The sequence below is a fragment of the Rhipicephalus microplus genome, chromosome 4 (assembly GCF_043290135.1).
Source record: "Rhipicephalus microplus isolate Deutch F79 chromosome 4, USDA_Rmic, whole genome shotgun sequence".
Lineage (NCBI taxonomy): Eukaryota > Metazoa > Arthropoda > Arachnida > Ixodida > Ixodidae > Rhipicephalus > Rhipicephalus microplus.
This window is the reverse complement of record NC_134703.1, coordinates 114,342,865-114,364,048: the sequence shown is the minus strand read 5'-3', so window position 1 is coordinate 114,364,048 and position 21,184 is coordinate 114,342,865. Positions and strand designations below refer to the sequence as shown.

The window sequence follows — 21,184 nt, the reverse complement described above, 5'->3', positions numbered from 1 at the left end:
CCATGCGCTTTGCTGGTTATCTTCACTAAAAGATCCTAATGGTCGGCTCGCTCGTTGGGCATTGCGGTTACAGGAGTTCGATATCCGTGTTATCTACCGTTCTGGCCGGAAGCATTCCGACGCCGATGCCCTGTCACGTTCGCCATTGGCTTCAGAGCCTGTCGGCTCGCCTATCTCCACTAGTGCTGCCTTGACCATCAACATCTCGGACATGCCTTCCGAGCAACCCAAAGATGCTTGGATTTCATCTCTTTTGGACTTTCTCTCAAACCGGACGCCCGCTCCAGTTTCCAGGATGCTTCGCCGTCAAGCAGGACACTTCGCTATTCGTGATAACCTGCTTTACCGCCGAAACTACAGCTCGATCGGCCGTAAGTGGTTGCTCGTCATCCCCCGACATCTGCGCTCTGACATCTGTGCCACGTTCCACGATGATCCGCAATGTGGCCACGCTGGTGTGTTAAAAACATACACCCGCTTGCAGCTGCGGTACTACTGGCGCGGTATGTACCGTTTCGTTCGCCGTTACGTAAGGTCTTGCCTTACGTGCCAGCGACGCAAAATGCCCACTCAACATGCCACAGGTCCCTTGCAGCCATTGCCATGTCCAGCGCGAGCTTTCGATCGTGTCGGAATTGACCTTTACGGTCCGCTTCCCTATACTTCGAGTAGCAACCGCTGGGTCATTGTGGCTATCGACCACCTAACGCGGTACGCTGAAACAGCTGCGTTACCTTCTGCTACCGCAAAAGACGTTGCGTGTTTTATACTGCAAAACCTGGTTTTAAGGCATGGAGCACCTCGGGAGTTACTAAGCGACCGTGGCCGCGTTTTTCTCTCCGATGCCATCAAAGCGTTGTTGAGCGAGTGTCGCATCACACACCGTACTACCACAGCCTATCACCCGCAAACTAATGGGATGACAGAGCGTTTTAATCGTACACTTGGGGATATGCTGGCCAAGTACGCTTCATCCGACCAGTCAAATTGGGATAGCATACTTCCTTTTGTGACATATGCTTACAACACTGCAACGCAAAGCACCACTGGATTTTCGCCTTTCTTCCTTCGTTATGGACGCGAGCCATCATCAACAATGGATACCATTCTTCCTTATCGACCGGACCCTTCAGAGATGACTACCGTTTCTCGAGCAGCAGCACACGCTGAAGAATGTCGGAAGCTTGCTCGTGCGTTCACGTCACATGACCAGACGCGCCAAAAACATCGCCACGACGCGTCAACCGCGCATATGAGCTTTGCTCCGAACTCACTGGTGTGGCTATGGATTCCTTCTACTACTCCAGGACTCTCCCACAAGCTTTCGTCCAGGTACCATGGCCCTTATCGAGTTGTGCGCCAAACATCGCCTGTCAACTACTTTTCAATTTATTTATTTCAATTTATTTATTTATTCATACTGCAATCCCTATTACAGAGATTTTAGCAGGGTGGTTACAGATATAATTTTCACAATGTTGGCACTCAAGAATGCATAAACCAAACAAACAAAAAATAGAACGGCATGATGTGAACAATCAAGTCAAATTTGCTGCAAACAACTTTAAAGACGGCTCCATCACTTGGTTATTAGTTAGTCCATTCTACTGAGTTACTGTACGAGGGAAAAAGGAATATTTGAAGCAGTTATTTCGGGACCGGAAAGGGGTTATTGTAAGTTGATGCCTTTGGCGGGTGGCGTACCCAGAAGAAAAGGAAATGATATTGGAAACATCACCCTTTAATTATTTGGTAAAGAAATTGTAGTCGTATTAAACGATTTCTTTCGGTAACTGAAGGCTCATTGGCACGATGTAGGAGTTCAGTTATAGAGGTGCGTCCAAAGCTATTAAAGATAAAGCAGACTGCCTTCTTCTGCACGTTTTCCAATTTAGTTATGTTAGCTTTAGTGAAGGGGTCCCAAACAATCACTCCATATTCTAACACTGGGCGAATAATAGTCCTGTACGCTAAAGTACGCACCGTGGAATTAGAATGTTTTAGAGCTCTTCGAAGGAAGAATAGTTTTCGGTTAGCGTTTGTAATTACGGAGTCAATATGTTTAATCCAGCTAAGGTCATTGGTAATCCAAAGGCCAAGATACTTAATGTTAGTTACCTCAGAAAGGGTGAAACTTGCGGTGGAATAATTAAATAGTAGGGTTTTTTTCTTGTGTGTTATTCACATAAATACTGTTTTATCGAAGTTAATTGACATCTCCCAGCTGCAGAAGCTGCATTTCCGATGGAGGCGGAAATGTTGTAGGCCCGTGTACTCAGATTTGGGTGCACGTTAAAGAACCCCAGGTGATCAAAATTTCCGGAGCCCTCCACTACGGCGTCTCTCATAATCATATGGTGGTTTTGGGACGTTAAACCTCACAAATCTAATCGAATTTAATTGACATCTGCCATAAATCACACCACTTCACAATGCTATAAAAGGCACTATTCAGAATGATTTGATCGGTTACATTGGATATTTCAGAATATATGACACAGTCATTTGCATACAACTTGATTTTTACAGGAATTTCATTCCAGAACAGTATGGCATAAATCATGGCATTTCTCACTTATCAGCTATTGCTCACGAGTGTGCAGCCAGCATGCGAGTGGATATTGAGGCTTCGAGACGAACTGCAGTAAATTTCTGAAACAAGGCCAAGCTTTTCAGGGGTGGTACTGAGGCATTCTGTACGGTACGTGCAGTGCTCAACGGATCCCCGGGCTTCATCAACCTCTGCGACGCACTCAACGCTTGGCAGCTGGTCAAGGAGCTCAAGGCTGCCCTGGGCATTCCAGCGGCGACCTCCTTCAAGCACGTTAGCCCCGCAGGTGGGTCCCGGTTTAGGAGTCCTCTACCTGTTGTGTGTGGGGTACATTATCCCCAAACGACAATTGTCAGCATGTGAGAGGATGTGTTGGTTGGAAGTGTACGCTGCTTTAACATGAAAAAAAATAGATACATATCTTAAGCAGTTTTACAGCAATACAGCAAAATCACTGTTCTTTACGAGAAAAGTTGGATTTGGTTGTGAGAACCCTGAAAGCTCTGTCTTATGCCAGCTAAGGTTGTGCACTTACATTTTAATGATAATTTGGGTCACCGAAAAAAAAGCAGAAAAGAAATAACGTAATTTTCAAGCCTACTACTTTTCTTGTTCTACAGTGACGTCATAAAAATGCAGCGCTCCTACTGTCACCTTTCCTGGTAGCAAAGGGGGTGCTCATGCTGAAACTGCATCCCAGATCCGTGAGCTTATCAGTGCTAATAATTGTAGTTACAACCACGTAGTGGCAGCCTGCAAATTCAGTGCTAATATCTGGTAGTAAAGGGTTTAAAATTCGTTGTTCAAGTTCGTACGCATCAAGGTATCAGAGGAGTGGAGAGCAGTTGTTTGCTTCTTTTGACGGCCTTTACTATATGCCACCATACCTTTTTCTCATTTTCCCACTCAATCCAAGCCTAGCTATGTAGCATAATGTTATTAACGGTAAGGTCAACAACAAACAGCCCATCTAGCACTTCATAATGTTATCAGGTGGGACCAGTGGCTTTGGCATTTCAATCCTTTCATCATCTACAGCTGTGGATAGACATAAAAATTCAAACTGGTTGGAGAATGATTTTTAATTTGCAAACATCCAGAAGAAATTAATGGGATCGTGCTGGTCTCTTAAGTGACAGTAGTCGTAGCTGAGGAACTTGTGAATCATTCAAGAGAAAACCAGATCAGATTGTGCTGCCTATCATACGACATTCCCTGAAACTTGCAACATAAATTCTGACCAGAGTTTTTTGTAAATCGTACCTCTCGCATGCGAGATTTGAAGCAGCACAAACTTCAAAGGTTCTTCGTCTGTGCAGGTGCTGCCGTGGGAGTGCCATTGTCACGAGATGAAGCCAAGCTTTGCATGGTGGATGACATGTTTGATGACCTGACCCCGATTGCCACTGCCTATGCCAGAGCACGAGGTGAGTACTGTGCACACCATGTCAAATTATCTTGCTATTATTATCTTGCACCAGTAATGAAGCTCCATTTATACACATCAGTTAATGATTAACAGATAAGAGGAACACATCGAGGTGAAAGTTTGTGCCATAAAGTTTAGCATCACTTATGTGTATCTGCTAAAAAATTTCCCATATGCATGAACAGCATCCTATTACTAAACAAAGTGGCCATCGAAAAGAATACTGCTTGGTTATGTTCTTTTTCTTTTCTGCTAGTAATGTTATGTGGTGTGCGGCACACCACACACTTGATCCACGGTGTACTTAGCTGTCTGCATTACAATTTCCAGGAAGTTTTACAAATGCGAAAGCCTGTAATCACAAACATTTTGAACAATTATCCGCACAACTAATCTTAATAATTAATGACCAGTTTTACAGTTACAGTGAAACCTCGTTAAACCGTACCCGCGTAAACAGTAGTTTTGTTTTAAAAGTAGTGAAGCCAAATCCTCAACTCGGTGGCCATTGAACATAATGCATTTTGTATCCGCATAAGCCGTACCAGCTTATCGCGTATGTATCGGTTAATAAGTAGTTTTTCCAATTTTCGTTGCGCACTCGTCGCGGCATGTCATCCCCCACTGGGCGTTATGGTGACCCCGCTACTAACTGCAGCCGACGATCACCGCGGGTTCACGCTTAGCGAGCCACAGGGCCGCTACTCCGTTTACTCGCGTGTAGCGCACCGCTCCGCGCGCGCTCAACAAATAAGGCGTTTAGCGCGGTGTGGCAAATAGACAGTGTTCTAATGCAAAAATACACAACACTTTATTGCCTCTGGCGGCACCCCGAACAACAGTACAACGTCCGCTCCCGGGACGCGGGTAGCAAAGGCACCCGCACGCGGACGTTCACAATAAGGGGAAAACCGCGAGCACGTCGCAGCTGGCAATGGCGAGCTTTGACACATCGGTCGAGTAAAGGTCCCTCGCGGCTATGCCGCGCACTCTCACGATGGCCAACAGGCCTGGTCGCGAGTGTTAGGGCAAACCTCGTACGCGTAGGCCTACGGCAAGTGCGGCTCGTTGTGGTACGACCACTTCAAGCACTAGGCACCGCTGTGGGCTTAACGTACGCTACCAAAGCTAGCACTCAAGTAAACACGCCTGCCGAGGTGCCCAAGGCCACCCCAGGCAGGCTACAGTTCGGCGATTCCCAAAGGGACGTGGACGAAGGAAAACACGTGCTTACCTGGCACCGACCACGGAGAAAAGAGCGCTCCCTCGGCACGCACGTACCGCGTGCCATGCCCGCACGTGGCGCCATCTATCGCCACGCGTCGTTATCAGAGCAGGAAAAGCAAAAGGTTGTGGCCGTGCGGCGGAAGGCCCGTGAAATGGTCGCAGGCGCGCCTCAGATCCCCACATCCTCCTCTCCTTAATTCACCCTATATATCGGTCTGCAAAGGCAGCCGGTCGTCGCCCATACATACAAAGGCGTCATGCAATGGGCAACAGCTAGCCTCAGCCTCGCTCTGCAACTGCTGCTAAAGGAAAAAAAAAAATAAAACACAAGAATACCCTTGAGAAATACAATGGCTCTGCAGAAGAGAGGTAACGGAAGTTCATGATGCTCACGCAAGAGCGCGTCCACGGCTCGGAGTGGCAGCGTCGCGTAATGTTTGACTTGGGTGACTGCGTGGGTGCGAGAGTGCAAGGGGAGGGTTCTGGTTGAGGCCCTCATGCGAGGAACGGGCTCACCTTCGTCTCGTCGATGTTGACGACAGCCCTGCGTGTCCCACGAACGCCGCCTCGGTGGAGGTTTGGATGGACCTCGCTGCGACAGCCGGCCCTTCTGCTGGAATAATGGTCGCCAAATCCACTGGCTGCGAGGCGTCCTGCGACAGCTGGCCTCGTGCAGGAGCCGTGATAAAAAGGCCAGCAGAGCTTATCAGCGACAGTCTGGAGCGGGGCGCAACCGGGCTGCCTAACGACAGCAGGTCTCCGAACACATCCAGAGTGCAAGGTGATGTAAGGGTCGGTGACTTCTTAAGTTGTTGCCACATGCACGCACACACACCTCCGAAGGTCGGGTCTCTCCAAACGCGCACCGCAAAGAAAGCGCAGAGTGTCCTTTGTCCCTCTCCCCACGTTAAAGCACTTATTCACAATCCCCCTCCTCCAGCGAGAAGAAAAAAAAAAGAAAACACGGAAAAAACATCAAGTAGACAACAACATTCAAATGACAATCAGCAGCAGTAACTGGGCGGAACAGACTTCTTTGCAAGCACTGGCTTTAAAGAAGTTAGCTAACTGAGACTAGACAGTAAAAATGAGGTCCTTCGGTTGCGGAAATAAGCCCGCCGTCCGGCGTGAAATCACTAAGGTGACCGCTTCCTCAGATTATACCGGTGTGTGGTCCGAATGCGGTCCGCCGCGCCGAGTGTGCGCCGTTGCTTGCGCGAAGAGCCACTGGGCACTGGCGCAGGCTCGTCAGACCTCGACGCAAAGGCTTTCAGGTCTGCGATGTGGGTACGGCTGAGTTTTCCCGAAAGCGGGTCTTTCAGCTAGTACGCGAGTGGAGTCCAAGCTTTCTCCACTCAGTACGGACCAAGCCACTTTTGAGCGAGCGAAGTTGAAAAACCCTTGCTCGCGTCGCTGAGAGCGTGGTTGCGCTTCAGGACGAGGTCACCTACCTTAAATGAAAGGTGGCGACGTTTTCGGTCGTACTGGGCCTTTTGCTCGGCCCTGGCCGATGCCAAACTCTGCCTCCCTCTACTGAGAGCTCGACAAAGCCTGTCCCGAAGTGTGGAAGCGTAAGCAGAACAGTCTGCCGGTTCTTCCTCGTCTCCGAGCTGGCATTGCATGACACTGGTGACCGGATTTGCCAACTCCCTTCCGAAATTAAGGAAGGCGGGAGAGAAACCAGTAGAGCGACTCTCGGAGGTTCGGATTGCAAATGCGAGTTCACTCAAATGGTCGGCCCAGTCCCTTTGACTTTCGGCAAAGGCCGCCAACATCGGTTTGAGCGTGCGATTGGTTCACTCTGTCAAATTGGACTGAGGATGGTAGGGCGAAGTGTTGCAGTGATCTATTCCTAGGGAACGGCACGTATCACCAAACACCCGAGCGGTGAAATACGACACATTGTCCGTGATCAATCTTTTCGGAAAGCCGAACCGACAAAACACTTCCTGTAGCCTCTCTAGCACCGCTTGGGCCGTCACTTTCCGCAGCGGAAACAGCTCCACCCATTTGGGAAAATGATCAACAACTACCATCAGATGTATGAACCCCTGCTTACTCCTGGGGAACGGCCCTATTAGATCGCAGGTGGCTACTTGCCACGGACGCTCACTGACAATTGGTTTCATCAAGCCGGGCGGCTTGCCACCCCTTGATTTCACCGCTTGACAGACGTGGCAGGAACGGCAATAGCGAAAAATGTCGCGCTTCATGCCAAGCCAAGTCACAACCTTTCTCAGTTTCGCAAAAACTTTAGTGCCACTCAGGTGACCGGCCATGGGCTCGTCGTGAGAGGCTCGCAACAGTGCGCCTCTCAGACTTTTGGGCACAACCACCTTAAATGGGTCCACTGACTCCTCATCGGTGGCTATGTATTTCAGTCCATCATGGTCCAGCAAGTATGTATCCGCGGGGGACCCAGCGAGACACGCCGGTTCCCGTCCCCCTGCGCCCGCCGCATTACCAGTCCAGCAAGTATGTATCCGGGGGGGACCCAGCGACATACGCCGGTTCCCGTCCCCCTGCGCCCGCCGCACTACCAGCAGCGTCTCGGCGCTCCGCCTCCCTGAGACCGTCGCTCAACTCGCGACAAAACGGATCATCTTGCTGGGCCTTCAGTAACTCTTGTCTGCTGAAAGCGATTCCCATTCTCCCAAAGGGGAGCTTGGTATCGTTCCCACTCAGGACTGCAGCCATCGCCTCCGCTCGCATTGGCATCACGGGTTCGCTTCCCTTTTGCTCCTCCTCTCGCCCACTTCGCGGCGTGCTGCTTGCCTGGCCCGTGGAAAGGGTTTGCTCGTCGGCGCACTCACCATTTTCTCCACTCGGCGGCTCCGCCGCCGTTTCGCTCGCGCCGCTCGCTTGCGCAAAGGCATCGCTCGCGGTTGTCGGACCGGGATCCAGGCTCCTGGTAGACACTGGGGCACGAGATAGCACGTCAGCTACCACGTTAGTGCTCCCCTTCCGATACTGCACTGAAAAGTCATGATGCTGTATTAGGAGAGCCCAGCGCGCTAGCCTGCTTGCAGGCTCACGGAGCCGCATCAGCCAGCTAAGCGCGCTGTGATCTGTTTGCACCACAAATTTTGTCCCATCAAGGTAGACATCAAACTTCCGCAGTGCAAACACGATGGCGGGACACTCCCTATCGGTCACGGAATAATTCTTTTCCGGGGGTATCAACGAACGGCTGGCAAAGGCCAGCGGCTGCAACACACCATCGTATTCCTGTAGGAGAACTGCTCCTAATCCCAGATTGCTTGCGTCAGTCTGGACAACAAACGGTCTGGTCAGGTCGGGGAGCTTGAGCTGCGCCGTCTCCGCAATGGCGCTTGACAGACGGCGAAACGCCTCTTGCTGCTCAGGTCCGCATTGCTACTCAGCTGACTTACCCAAGAGCTTGGTCAAGGGCGCCTGCACTCGGGCACAGGGCGGAATGAAAGACCGGTAAAAATTGGCAATTCCGAGAAAGTGGCGCAGGCCGCGTACGTCCTTGGGCGCGAGGAAATCGAGAATTGCTTGAAGTTTCTCCCGATCTGGCTCAATGGAGCCTTCGCCCAGCGTGAAGCCAAGTAACTGAACTCGGGTTTGCGCTAGTTGGGCCTTTGCGTGATTTAACGTCATCCCGGCGGCTCTCATCCTCTCGAGCACATCGGCAATGTGGGCCAAATGCTCTTTGAAGGTTCGTGAATAAGTCACGATGTCGTCGAGGTAGCACATGCAGTAAGACCACTTTGCTTCCCCGAGGACGCGGTCCATGAGTTTCTGAAAAGTCACAGGAGCATTTCAAAGACCAAAGGGCATACGAGTGAACTCAAATAACCCTCTGTGGGACGTGAACGCGGTCTTGCACCGGTCACGCTCATCCATCCAGACCTGTAGGTAACCTTTGGAGGCATCTAATGTGGTAAAATACCGCGCAGTGCCAAGGTTTCCTACGATGGAGCTAATCGTGGGGAGCAGATAGGCATCCTTATGAGTCACTCCGTTCAGACGGCGGTAGTCTGCGCACAGGCGATGACTGCCATCTTTCTTAGGCACCAACACAATTGGAGAAGCCCAGGCGCTGGACGAACGGCGAACAATGCCAGCTGAAAGAATCTCGTCCAGCAACCGTCAATTACCTGCCTTTTGGCCTGGCTGACGGGCCTGGCGTTGCACTTCAAAGGAAGCGCGTCGCCAGTTTCGATCGAATGGCTCACCAAATCGGTACAGCTGGGTTGATCGGTGAAGAGCTCATCGTATTCGCGTAACAATGCCGACAGACGAGCCTTCTGTATATCATTCGATTGAGTCGCACAGGCGATCAAAGGATGCGGAGCCTCTTCGTGTCGTGCTGCTCGATCCCGATGGGGATTGTGAGCCGACGAGTGCATAGCGCAGGGGCCTCCCCCGAAGCTTGCACGTGACACGGTTTCGACGCTTCAACTGCACAGGCAACCGAAAGCGCCAGTGGGCTGATGAACGGCTTTAGCTCCAAAAAAGGTCCGTCGCGATAGCCTCCATTCGCTATGTCCACTACGATACCGGTTTTTCGGAGAAAGTCCCAACCAAGAATCACAGGAACACTAAGCCCTGGAAGATGAACGAAACGCGCGCGTCTCATTCGGCCTCCCCTCGCAGGAGGCCGAATGAGACGCGCGCCAACAGTTAACCTCGCGGCGCCCGCCGACTAGGCCACGCCTTTCGCGAGGATGAACGTCGTTCGGCTGTCCCGCAGGCGCACCGAGCGCTTCTGCAAGTGGGACAACACCTGGTCGCCAAACAACGAGACGCTAGCACCCGTGTCCAGCAAAGCCGAAAATTCACGACCGGCAATGGTGACCGGAATGAATTGCACGTGCGCGCCAGAAAGAGTGCTTGCCCGGTACGCAGAGGGGAGAAGCAAGGGTTCGGCCGCTCGTGCTTTCACGAACGGCCCGCGCTCCCGTTTCCCTGCCTCACAGGAGGCACAAATGCGGAGCACTCCCTCGCTGTGTGCCCTCGTTGACGACAGCGGAAGCAGCGCACTCCATCGCGATCCCTTTCCCGAGACGGAGCAGCTTCGAGCTGCCGGGGTCGGTTCGCCGCGTGATCAAAGGAACCGCTCTTACAACCGTTACCACCAGTGATGCGCTGGGTTGGATTTCGTCCCTGCTCGCGCACGTCGAGTTGCGATGCAGCACCGGCTGCACGCCTCCCGTACGTGTAGGGATCTAAAGCTCGATCGCTTATCTCCCACGTGCGCCCACCTGTAGCGGTAGCCGCAAAGGCAGCTCCAGCGGGTTGTTGCCGCTGAGGAAGGGCCATGGCCCCTCCCCACGCGCTGCGTGGTTCGACGGCCTCACTGGCTGGCGGTGGCGGGCGATAGGAATGTGCGGCGAGAATGTCGCCTTGGATGCGCTTTGCTTCGACGGCCAATTCCTCCAAATCACGGAAGCGACTGCCGCGCAGGTATGCCGAAAAGCTCGGGTGTGCCTGCCTAATCACCCGTTCGACGTGCTCCTCGTTCGAGGTTCTGGGCTCAGCGATAGAAAAAAGGTCTTCCATCGCGCGTACGTACTCCTGAAGTGACTTAGCAGGAGCTTGCGTGCGGAGCTCGAGCTCGCGACGCATTCTACTCTCGTACTCAGCGGGTAAGAATTCGCGCAGGAAGGCCGCGCGGAACTCATCGAGGGTTGCTGCTCGGTGGCCGGAAAGCCGATGCCACCTGGCCGCCGTGTCAGTCAGTGCAGCCGAGACGACGCGTCCGAGCACTTCCTGGTCGTCTAGACCCATGGCTCTTTGATAACATGTGAGGGAGTCCAGGTAATCTCTTGCACTTTGCAGATCACCATACCCGCTGTAGGTCGGAACGGCCAACATGACAGCGGGATGAGGGCGTTTCGGAACAGCCAAAAGCGTTTGGACTGCCCCTGTGAGTGCCTGAATCATTTGGGCGGCATTTTGCAGCAGCGTCTGTGCGCCCGCTTCAAAGGAAGCTTTCTGTGCACTAGCGGCGCGGGTGAGCGATGGGGAACTGTCTCCGAGCTCGATAAGCGGCGCGGTTTCAAAATGGATACCAGCCGTCGCGACTTTGGGGAGCGCCTGTTTTTCACAGCTGACTCTTGGGGCAGCTTAACGTGAAAATGCTAGGCCGCTTGCGGCTAGCGGTGCAGGCGCGTGCTCGAAATGAGCTTGGCTGGCAGGTTGCGTAGCAGCCAGCGGGCAAAATTCGGCAACAGCTGAGGCCGCGGTGCCGATCTGCGCCCCGGAAGCTCCACTGAGAGCCGTTTCAGAGCGCTGTGACATGGAACTGCCAGGCATTCCAAAGGGAGCAGTAGTAGTCCAATTTGCCTTTGTGCACTTTTCGGGTTGGGCTATGGCCCCGGACCTAAAACACGCTACCTCTCCAGTGGGAGCTGATACGTAGCGCCTCATGTCATCCCGACTGGGGCTTGTGACAAGTGAGGGTGCGCGATTGTGATGCTCAAGGGGGGCACTGGCCCTGTTCTTGAGCAATGCGGTATCTGCTAAAAGCGTCAGTGGACAGAACTTACGCGGAGCAGACATAACGCGGGTAAACGCGGCGAGCCTGATTCGCAAAGGCGGGCTGACTCGGCTAAGACTAATGAAAGGCTTAATGAGCCTTTGATACCGTGTTGGGCGCCAGTATGGTGACCCCGCTACTAACTGCAGCGGACGATCACAGCGGGTCCACGCTTAGCGCGCCACAGGGCCGCTACTCCGTTTACTCGCGTGTAGCGCACCGCTCCGCGTGCGCTCATCTAATAAGGCGTTTAGCGCGGCGCGGCAAATAGACAGTGCTCTAATGCAAAAATACACAACACTTTATTGCCGCTGGCGGCACCCCGAACAACAGTACAACGTCCGCTCCCGGGACGCAGGTAGCAAAGGCACCCGCACGCGGACATTCACAATAAGGGGGAAACCGTGAGCACGTCGCAGCTTGCAAGGGCGAGCTTTGACACGCCAGTCGGGAAAAGGTCCCTCGCGGCTATGCTGCGCACTCTCACGATGGCCAATAGGCCTGGTCGCGAGTGTTAGGGCAAACCTCGTACGCGTAGGCCTACGGCAAGTGCGGCTCGTTGTGGTACGACCACTTCAAGCACTAGGCATCGCTGTGGGCTTAACGTACGCTACCGAAGCTAGCACTCAAGTAAACACGCCTGCTGAGGTGCCCAAGGCCACCCCAGGCAGGCTACAGTCCGACGATTCCCAAAGGGGACGCGGACGAAGGAAAACACGTGCTTACCCGGCGCCGACCACGGAGAAAAGAGTGCTCCCTTGGCGCGCGCGTACCGCGTGCCGTTCCTGCACTTGGCGCCATCTATCGCCACGCGTCGTTATCAGAGCAGGAAAAGCAAAAGGTTGTGGCCGTGCGGCGGAATGTCCGCGAAATGGTCGCAGGCGCGCCTCAGATCCCCACAGCGTCCCGACAGAACAGCAAGCCCCAGAGATCGAAACACGCCTCGCTTGTTTGTGTTGATGATGATGGCGGCTGTGTTGGTGAGCGCCATCTCTTGGATTTTTCTGCAACAAGAAGCACTCGGCCGGCTAGGCTTCTGGTGTTGTCCACACGATGGCGCTTTGCACAAACACGCCAACACGGTGTGCGCTTGCTTTGCTTTCTTTGTTTCTTTGGTGCCGTGCATAGGTGTTCTCTGGTTGATCCGTGCCGTACAGCTCTCGCGTCGTTTTTCACATGTTGTGTATGTGTGCTTGTGCTGCTTCGTACTTGCGTCATGCCGAAGCTGGGACAAAAGCATCGAGTGCTGAAAATAGAGGAGAAATCGGACATAATTCGTGCTATTGAAAGTGGCACGAAAAAATCGGCGCTGGCACACGAAAAAGACCTGCCGTTAACCACGGTGTGTGGAATTGGGAATTCCAGAGAGAAGTTGCTCAGCAGTGCTGCTGAAACTGCGAAAAGGTGCCGGCTAAGAGGTTCGGCGTTTCCGGATCTAGAGGACGCACTGGTGAAGTGGCTAAAAGCTGCACGGTCAAAAAAATCTGCCTATCAGCGGACCCCTGCTCGTGGAGAAGGCCCTGGTTTTTGCCTCGCAGCTCAACCATGACAACTTCGTGTGCAGCAATGGCTGGCTGGCGAGATTTAAGGCGAGGCACGGCATTGCCACGAGGACTGTTTCGGAAGAAGGTGCTGCTGCTGACGTGGATGGCGTAATGCAGTGGCAAAATGGTCAGCTGAAGAACATCTTGGAAGACTACGCACCAGATGACATCGTTAATATGGATGAATCGGCGCTATTCTTTAAGCTGCTATCGGACAAAACACTCGCGTTCAAAGGCGAGACGTGCACCGGCGGCAAGCATGCAAAAGACAGAATATCAGTGGCGTTTTGCGTAAACATGACTGGAACCGACAAAACTCTACTCCTCGTGATTGGAAAGTCAGCAAAGCCTAGATGTTTCAAAGGCATTCGGTTGCCATCAGGGGTCATCTATCGCAGAAACACCAAAGCATGGATGACGGCAAAACTCTGAGGAGTACGTGCGCCTCATTGATTGTCGTTTTGCGGCTAAGAACAGAAGAGTTATTATTTTAGACAACGCTTCGGCGCACGTCGCCCTGGACAACCTGACGGCTGTGAAGTTGGCGTTTCTGCCACCAAACACAATAGCGATTGCACAGCCTTTGACCAAAGCATCATTCGAGCTGTAAAACAACTTTGCAAAAAGAATCTGCTGCGCAGATTTCTGCTCGCCATTGAATGTGGCAAATTATTCTCCATCGACCTGATTGGCGCAATTCACCTGCTCGAATACTCGTGGCGGCAGGTTGAAGCAACGACCGTTCGAAATTGCTTCAAGCATGCTGGCTTCAGTGTGTGCGGGCGACCAGATGACGCCAGTGATTTCGGTTATTTTATTTTTTGGTTAAGCAGTACTAACGTTTAGTACGCACTTTTTTCGAGCTCCGGCCAACTACGGTTTAACGAGGTTTTACTGTACCCATTACTATATACTCTGCGTTCTCTACCATTCACATTGATCACACGGAAGAAAATATTTAATTGTCTCCGGCTTTGATCAATGATTGCAGGTGCAGACCGCATGTCCTCATTTGGTGACTTCCTTGCATTGTCTGACGAGTGCGATGCAGCGACAGCTAGGATTGTGTCTCGTGAGGTAGGTGTCCGTTTCTAAAAAAAACTTTAAATTTTCGTGAAGTACTGACAACTCCAGCCTCAATCCTCGTTACCGTCACTATGCGCTGCTTCATACTAGTTCACCACAAAGTTTTCTTGCACCTCGAACTCTAATAGAGCTATTCGTCGGGTCTCATGTGAAACAAACCGTAAGCCTTAGCACTAAATAATTAGTGCTATCACGAGTGTCTGCAACCCATTTGAGTTATGCACTTCTCATAGTTGTTTCAACCAAGTAGGGGGAAAACCACATGCTGTGAGGCAAATCTGTACCATCTTCAGAAGGTCAACGTCCTTGCCTCTTTTAACGGGCCTCCTCCCTCTTTTCTAGTAGCGTGCGATTTAAAGAAATCATGCAGGGAGCTTGAACTAAATTATGCACAACATAAAACAACTCATCACGCACCATCTTTGTCTGATTGCTTCTTTCTAGCTGCTAGCACAGTCGTGCAATGCCTGCATGCCCGTTAAAAAATGTGGTTCAATGTGCAGTTCCAATTTATTCATTCCCTGGTTTGCTGGTACTTGCTGCAGGTGTCTGATGGTGTCATTGCACCAAGCTACTCGGATGAGGCTCTGGCAATCTTGAGCAAGAAGAAGGGCGGCAACTACTGTGTGCTCAAGGTGAGAATTCACATTTTGCAGGTTTCAGTTTCTTTTAATTTTCTAAAGCACTGGCACTAGAAGTGAGTAACCAGCTCCTCCTTATTGATGGCACCTGCTCTGCGGGCAGAGTGCATGTTCGATGTCGCTGACATTTCAGCAATCATTTCCGGTGGGGAGCTGTTGGTATTGTTGCTTCAAAAAGCAATGAAGCGGTGTGTCTTGAAGTTTGCTCTTGCCAAGCAATGACTTTTGATCTCAAAATCTGATCAAGGGGAATGAACTCTGCGTTAGTGGTGCATTGAAATGTTTGAGCATTATGACCCATTTCTCAAAATTGCAGTGTAAGACAAATTGTTTCACAGTGTTCCATTATAATCAATAGTGCTCAGTGGTTGAGGAGGCTTTTCAAAATGTTTCATGTATTAGTCTTAGCTGTAACAAGTTACAAAGACTCGCAGTGCTTTATTGGACTAGAATACTTTTACTCATTGTCCTGTTGTGCATGACTGCTATACCTACACCACAGAACAGGCATACCTTACATGATGATGATGATGAATAAATTTTTATTTTGGTGCAGAGAAGACATTGGTCTTTATCCTGTGACATGGTGTATGGGCCGCTGCGCAGTCAACATCATGTCTCCCTAATCTTCATACTGTATGTTACATGAAGTACTGGAACAGCTAAAATTTTTTCAGCGTAAATTGCACATCACCTGCTATCATACAATTATAGAGTTGGTGTTCTGGACGACAGTTGAATGCCAACAAGTGCAATGTTGGCAGTTATGTGGGAAATTTTGAAGCTTTTCCTCCTTTGCAGCACTGTGACTCAAAGGCATTGGAGCTCTATCTTGATGAACATAATCATTCTGAGAAAAGCTGATCTTCTCCATTTCTGCTAGATGGATGCGAACTACGAGCCGACGCTCATGGAATCCCGCACGTTGTTCGGCCTGACACTTGAACAACGCCGCAACGATGCCAAGATCAATCGTGATCTCTTCACTAACATTGTGTCAAAGACCAAAACGGTGAGCACTTGTTCACTTGGTTCTTTAATACAGTAAACTCTCATTGAAGCGAACTCGGTTAAGACGGATTCTTGCTTACAACAAATGACAATGGAGTGTTTGTTTGGTTTCCCATAGGCTGTATGTGAAAGAAATCTGCTTAAGACGAACCGTGTAACAGGCCTCTTCTGTTAAGACGAACTATTGCAGTGATGGACAATGACGGGGATTCTGTGCAACGAACACTATAAGTCTTGATGGAGGCATTCAGGCGAACAAAAGAAAGCGAAATGAAAAAATAAGAAACCTTCCTTGTGCAAAGACTCAAAACAAATAGAAAGCAAATTGCGACATGGAGAAAGAAAGCGAGGTAAGCGAAAAAGAAAGCGAAAACACAAGATCTTGACTAGAGCGGAAAATGCAAGGGAAGGGGGGCAAAAAAAAGTAGTATGAAAATTAAAAGAGAACAAAGATTGTCTGTACATTATAATCGCATGAAATGGAAACCACATATGCAGCACTAGCACTTCCATCAACGGAGTCGGATACATTGCCACTGCCATTACACAATGCCGCCTGAGCACATGTTGGTGTCAGTTTGCATTGTTTTGCATAGGGCGTGGGTGCGTCATATTTGTTACCAGTGAAATTCACCAAATTGAGATGTACAATTTTTATTATGGAAGTGCAGGACAAACGAAGGTCAATTTGCACACTAAGTACAGCTGCGTCGTGTCTTTTTTGTGTCCCCAAATTTTTTTCGCGATTGTGAGCAGCAGAAACGGAGATTTTCGGCTGCACGTCGTTCACGAAAAGTTATTGCAGGCTCAAAGCTTGCAGACTTCTATTAGCTGCTTGGTGCATATAGGCTTTTTCAAGGTAGCAGTATGCAATGGAGGCCTATCCAAAAGTGATAGCAAAGCCAGTAAAACAGGCTCTCAGAAGGTGAACAATCTGAAAAATAACTTTTCTATTCTTTGAAAGAAGAATCTGCTTGTCTCTTGCTTTTTATCTTTTTCTAATCGTCGAAATAGGGTCGTGCTGCAGTTTTATTGTTAAAATGTAGTGGCAATTTATTCATGAGCATATTTGTTGTGAACTCGCACAATTGAGTACTCATTAGCTTTGTCTAAATATTTTACTTGAAAGCATAGTTTTTATTAAGCTGAGCCAAATAAATGCTCTTTATTGTTCCTTCCTTTCCTCCCTATTATAAGTATACTTCATGCACTGTTTCTGAGCAACATATTTGGGGTTACTTAGCACATTAGCATTTGGTTTTGGGGGGCACTCCTGGTAAGACGAACTCCTGATAATACGAACAAATGATCGTGGTCCCTTCGAGTTCATCTTAAAGGGAATCTCTTGTAGCTTGTTTAAGTCTGTAAGCTGTCTTCAGCTTTAGATGTACTACGACTATCTAGTGCACAGATTGAGAGAATGTTACACACAGACATGCAGTCAAGAAGCAGAGTGTAATATCTATGTTGCTCATGATGCCAATAGCATCATATAGATATTACTCTCTTCAATCACTTGAAGATAATGTACTACGAAAATTCAGTGCCCGTGCTCCATACCTGCACGTATGAAATGAAGTTGTGCATCTCTCACAGCACGGAAAATTCTCCTGTGTGCTGCAGCTGCAAACGGGCAGCACCACTGTTAAAGCATTGAACATTTGCACACACTAACCGTGATAAAGCATTACTCTGCTAAGTTAGTTACATGCTGTAGTGTATATAATGAGCAGGCTTGTGCCAATATTAAAACGCTTCAAATATTCGAAAAAGTAATGCAGTATTTTAATTCACTTTGAAATAAATTTAATATATTGAAAATTTTGAATTATTCGAAACAAACGAATAAATGCATATTAATCCACATGTGTGATTTTGTAAAGGTGGTTTCATGGCAGTATAGCAATGCTAAGCCATGAAAACATGTATCCAGGGGAAACCCGCACTGCCACAAAGCCCCACTTCAAGCTTAAATGAGAATATTGCCCTCCCCACAGGGGCGCCTGATAAAGCAGGCGTTTGGTGTGTAGCGACACCACGGACCCGAGCTAACGGGGGAGTTTCTACTCCCTCCCACGCCTAGCCGTGCGTGGCTTTGCCGTGTCCGGGGAAAAGGGAATCCTGGGGGTTGAGCTGACGCTGGGTGATTGGACCTTTAAGGCCCCCCGGCAGAGGCAACACACCCCTTTGGCCCCGGCTTCACGTAGACGGCACCCCTGGGCTGACCCACCCAGGGGAAATCGGCAGTCGCCTTTTCCTATCCCTCTCTCCCTACATCTTCGTCTTTATCTCTTACTATTTATCTGTCCTGTCTTTTACTCTCTTCCGTTTACTTCCAAACTTCCTGGCGGCTAGGGTTAACCCTGTGCAAATAGCCTACCTTGGTCTAGGTGCATTGGGTTATAGTGGCGTTGTACGGCTGGCGTCTGCGGGTTTCAGCATCCGTAAACTTGCAGCGTCCCCTCGTTGGGCTCCGTGGTGGGTGGCCGCCAACGCTACTGAACAACATACAATTAGCATGCACAAAGCATTTCCTTTACTTAATCGTGCCTCCTCAAAGCAGGTACGCACCGAAGATATCAATTTTTTCCTCCGGCCAAGACAAACCTTTCCTCATTTCCACGTTATACACTGCGAAAAAACTAACAAGCAAGCCAGAACAGTATCCCCCTTCGTAGTGGCTAGGTCCTTAACCGAAACTCTCGGTGCCGGGTACAAGGTTACCAAAATGGCCAGTGGAGATCTACTCCTTGAAATACGTGACAAAGACCAATTCGATAAACTGAACACCCTCACAACGTTTGGAGACACACCCATCAGTATTACGCCACACAGGTCTATGAACTCATCTTGCGGGGTCGTTTCGGACGCAGATTTGCTTGACCTGACCGAAGCTGAACTTCTTGAAGGATGGAAGAGCGAGAACGTGACAAACGTACAGCGTATTAAGATAAGAAGAGATCAAAAGGAAATACCAACAAAACACTTAGTACTGACCTTTGCTTCGAGCGATTTGCCGGAAACAATTCAGACTGGGTACACAAAGACATCTGTGAGGCCATATATTCCCAACCCCCGCCGTTGCTTCCATTGTCAGAGATATGGCCACGGCTCGCAAAGCTGTCGTGGCCAGAAAACTTGTGCTATGTGTGGAGTCGTGGGCCACGCGTCTGACAACTGCGAAGCACCTGCACACTGTGTAAACTGTGGCGGTAATCATGCCACGTACTCACGTTCTTGTTCTTTCTGGAAAAAAGAAAAAGAAATCATCACTTTAAAGATAAAAGAAAACATTACATTTAAAGAAGCAAGAAAAAGAGTCTCGCCATTTTATGGCCCTACATATGCTGATGCGGCGCGCCAGGGGGCAGTGTCGCACCAGCCCTCGCCACTCCTTCGGCCTGCGCAGAGCGAGCCATTGGCTGTGGCGCCTGCCCCCAAGGCGGCAGTAGTTGAGTCTACTCCGCCTACTATTGAACAGAGACCAGGGACTCCAGGGTCCTCGGGTCTCAAGGCCTCACCTCGCCAGGCGAGGCCCAAGCTTCGAAAAACCAGCTCGCATGAGCGGGCATCCAGTGCCTCCGAGGAGGCAATGGATACGGCGGCACCTCTGGTGCCAAAAGAGCGGGGCGGCTCTCTGGAGCGCGCCAAGAAAACCAAAAAGCTAATAACAGGGCCTGATAATAGCCCTGCTACTTGAGCTCGACCTTTCAGCTTAAACAAGTCACTTCCTTAACGTACACACAGCACTACTTTACTTCCAATATGAAACCACAAATTATACATTGGAACGTCCGAGGCCTGCTTAAAAACCTCGACGTCGTCCAAGAGCTTTTATACAAACACTCACCTCAAGTGCTGTGTGTACAGGAAACACACCTAAAATCCTCCAATACAAATTTTTTACGTGCTTACGTCATATACCGAAAGGACCGAGATGATGCTGTGGTGTCATCCGGTGGCGTAGCCATTATTATTAACCAAGGAGTAGCGTGTACACATTTACCACTCCAGACATCCCTTGAGGCGGTGGCTGTTCGAGCGGTACTTTTAAACAAACTCGTCACCATTTGCTCTTTGTATGTACCTCCCCACCACCGTCTTGAAAGACGTGAATTTCAGTCTTTAATAGACGAACTGCCTGAACCCTATTTGCTTCTTGGCGACCTATAGGAAAGAGCCAACCTACTATAACGTTGCCAACAAAACTTGCTCGTCTATAGACCTCAGCATCGTATCACTTTCACTTCTACCCCTATTGAAATGGAAAATCATAAACAATCCATATGGAAGTGACCATTTTCCTGTAGTGTTGAGTTCACAAACAACATATGAATGTCCTCTACATGTTCCCAAATGGCTGATAAACAAAGCAGACTGGGAACGGTTCCACAACACTACACGTTTTAGTTGGACAGACATATGTAGGTTAAACATAAATGAAGCTGTGAAGTACTTCACAGCTTTTCTAACTGACGCAGCAGCCAGGTGCATACCGCAAACATCTGGAATGCCCGGCAAACGACACGTCCCATGGTGGAACACGGAGTGTCGTAATGCGCGAAAGGAACAGAACAGGGCATGGAGATTGCTGCGCAACTCGCCAACAGCGGAAAATCTTGACACGTTCAAGAAAATAAAGTCTCAAGGAAGGAGAACGCGTCGGCAGGCCAGAAGAGAAAGCTGGCAGAAGTTTTTGTCAGGGATCAATTCATACACACAGGAGGCAAAAGTCTGGAACATGGTCGGTAGGATAGCAGGGAAACAAGTAGACACACTTCCACTCGTAAACACTCAAGGTGATACCTTGAAAGATCAGGCAAACTTCCTCGGGGCACACTTTGAACGGGTATCCAGCTCGTCCCACTATACTGACACTTTCCAAAAATACAGAACAAGAATAGAAAAGCAGAAACTCGAACACAAATCCACTAGATACGAGGCATATAACCAAGCTTTCAGTCTAGCGGAGCTCCGAACATCTCTAAACTCCTGCAGCACTTCTGCCCCAGGTTCTGACCGTGTGGTGTATGAAATGCTAAAAAACCTACCAGCCGAAACACGAAAAACCCTACTTTGTTTGTACAATGCTATCTGGTTTTCTGGCACTATCCCTACCTCCTGGAAAGAGGCTATTATTATTCCCATTTTGAAAGAGGGCAAGGACCCTTCTTTAGCTTCAAGTTA

The 21,184-nt window shown here is 49.8% G+C and overlaps 1 protein-coding gene across 1 annotated transcript in view; it reads left to right on the top strand.

Annotated features, from left to right (window-relative positions):
- LOC119172295 (bifunctional purine biosynthesis protein ATIC) overlaps positions 1-21,184 on the top strand; it is a 60,435-nt gene that overhangs the window by 26,746 nt on the left and 12,505 nt on the right. The window contains exons 9-13 of the mRNA XM_075893540.1: positions 2,712-2,837; positions 3,871-3,978; positions 14,251-14,336; positions 14,891-14,980; positions 15,870-15,998. Coding sequence (XP_075749655.1) covers positions 2,712-2,837; positions 3,871-3,978; positions 14,251-14,336; positions 14,891-14,980; positions 15,870-15,998 — 539 coding nt within the window. The remainder of the gene's footprint in view (positions 1-2,711; positions 2,838-3,870; positions 3,979-14,250; positions 14,337-14,890; positions 14,981-15,869; positions 15,999-21,184) is intronic.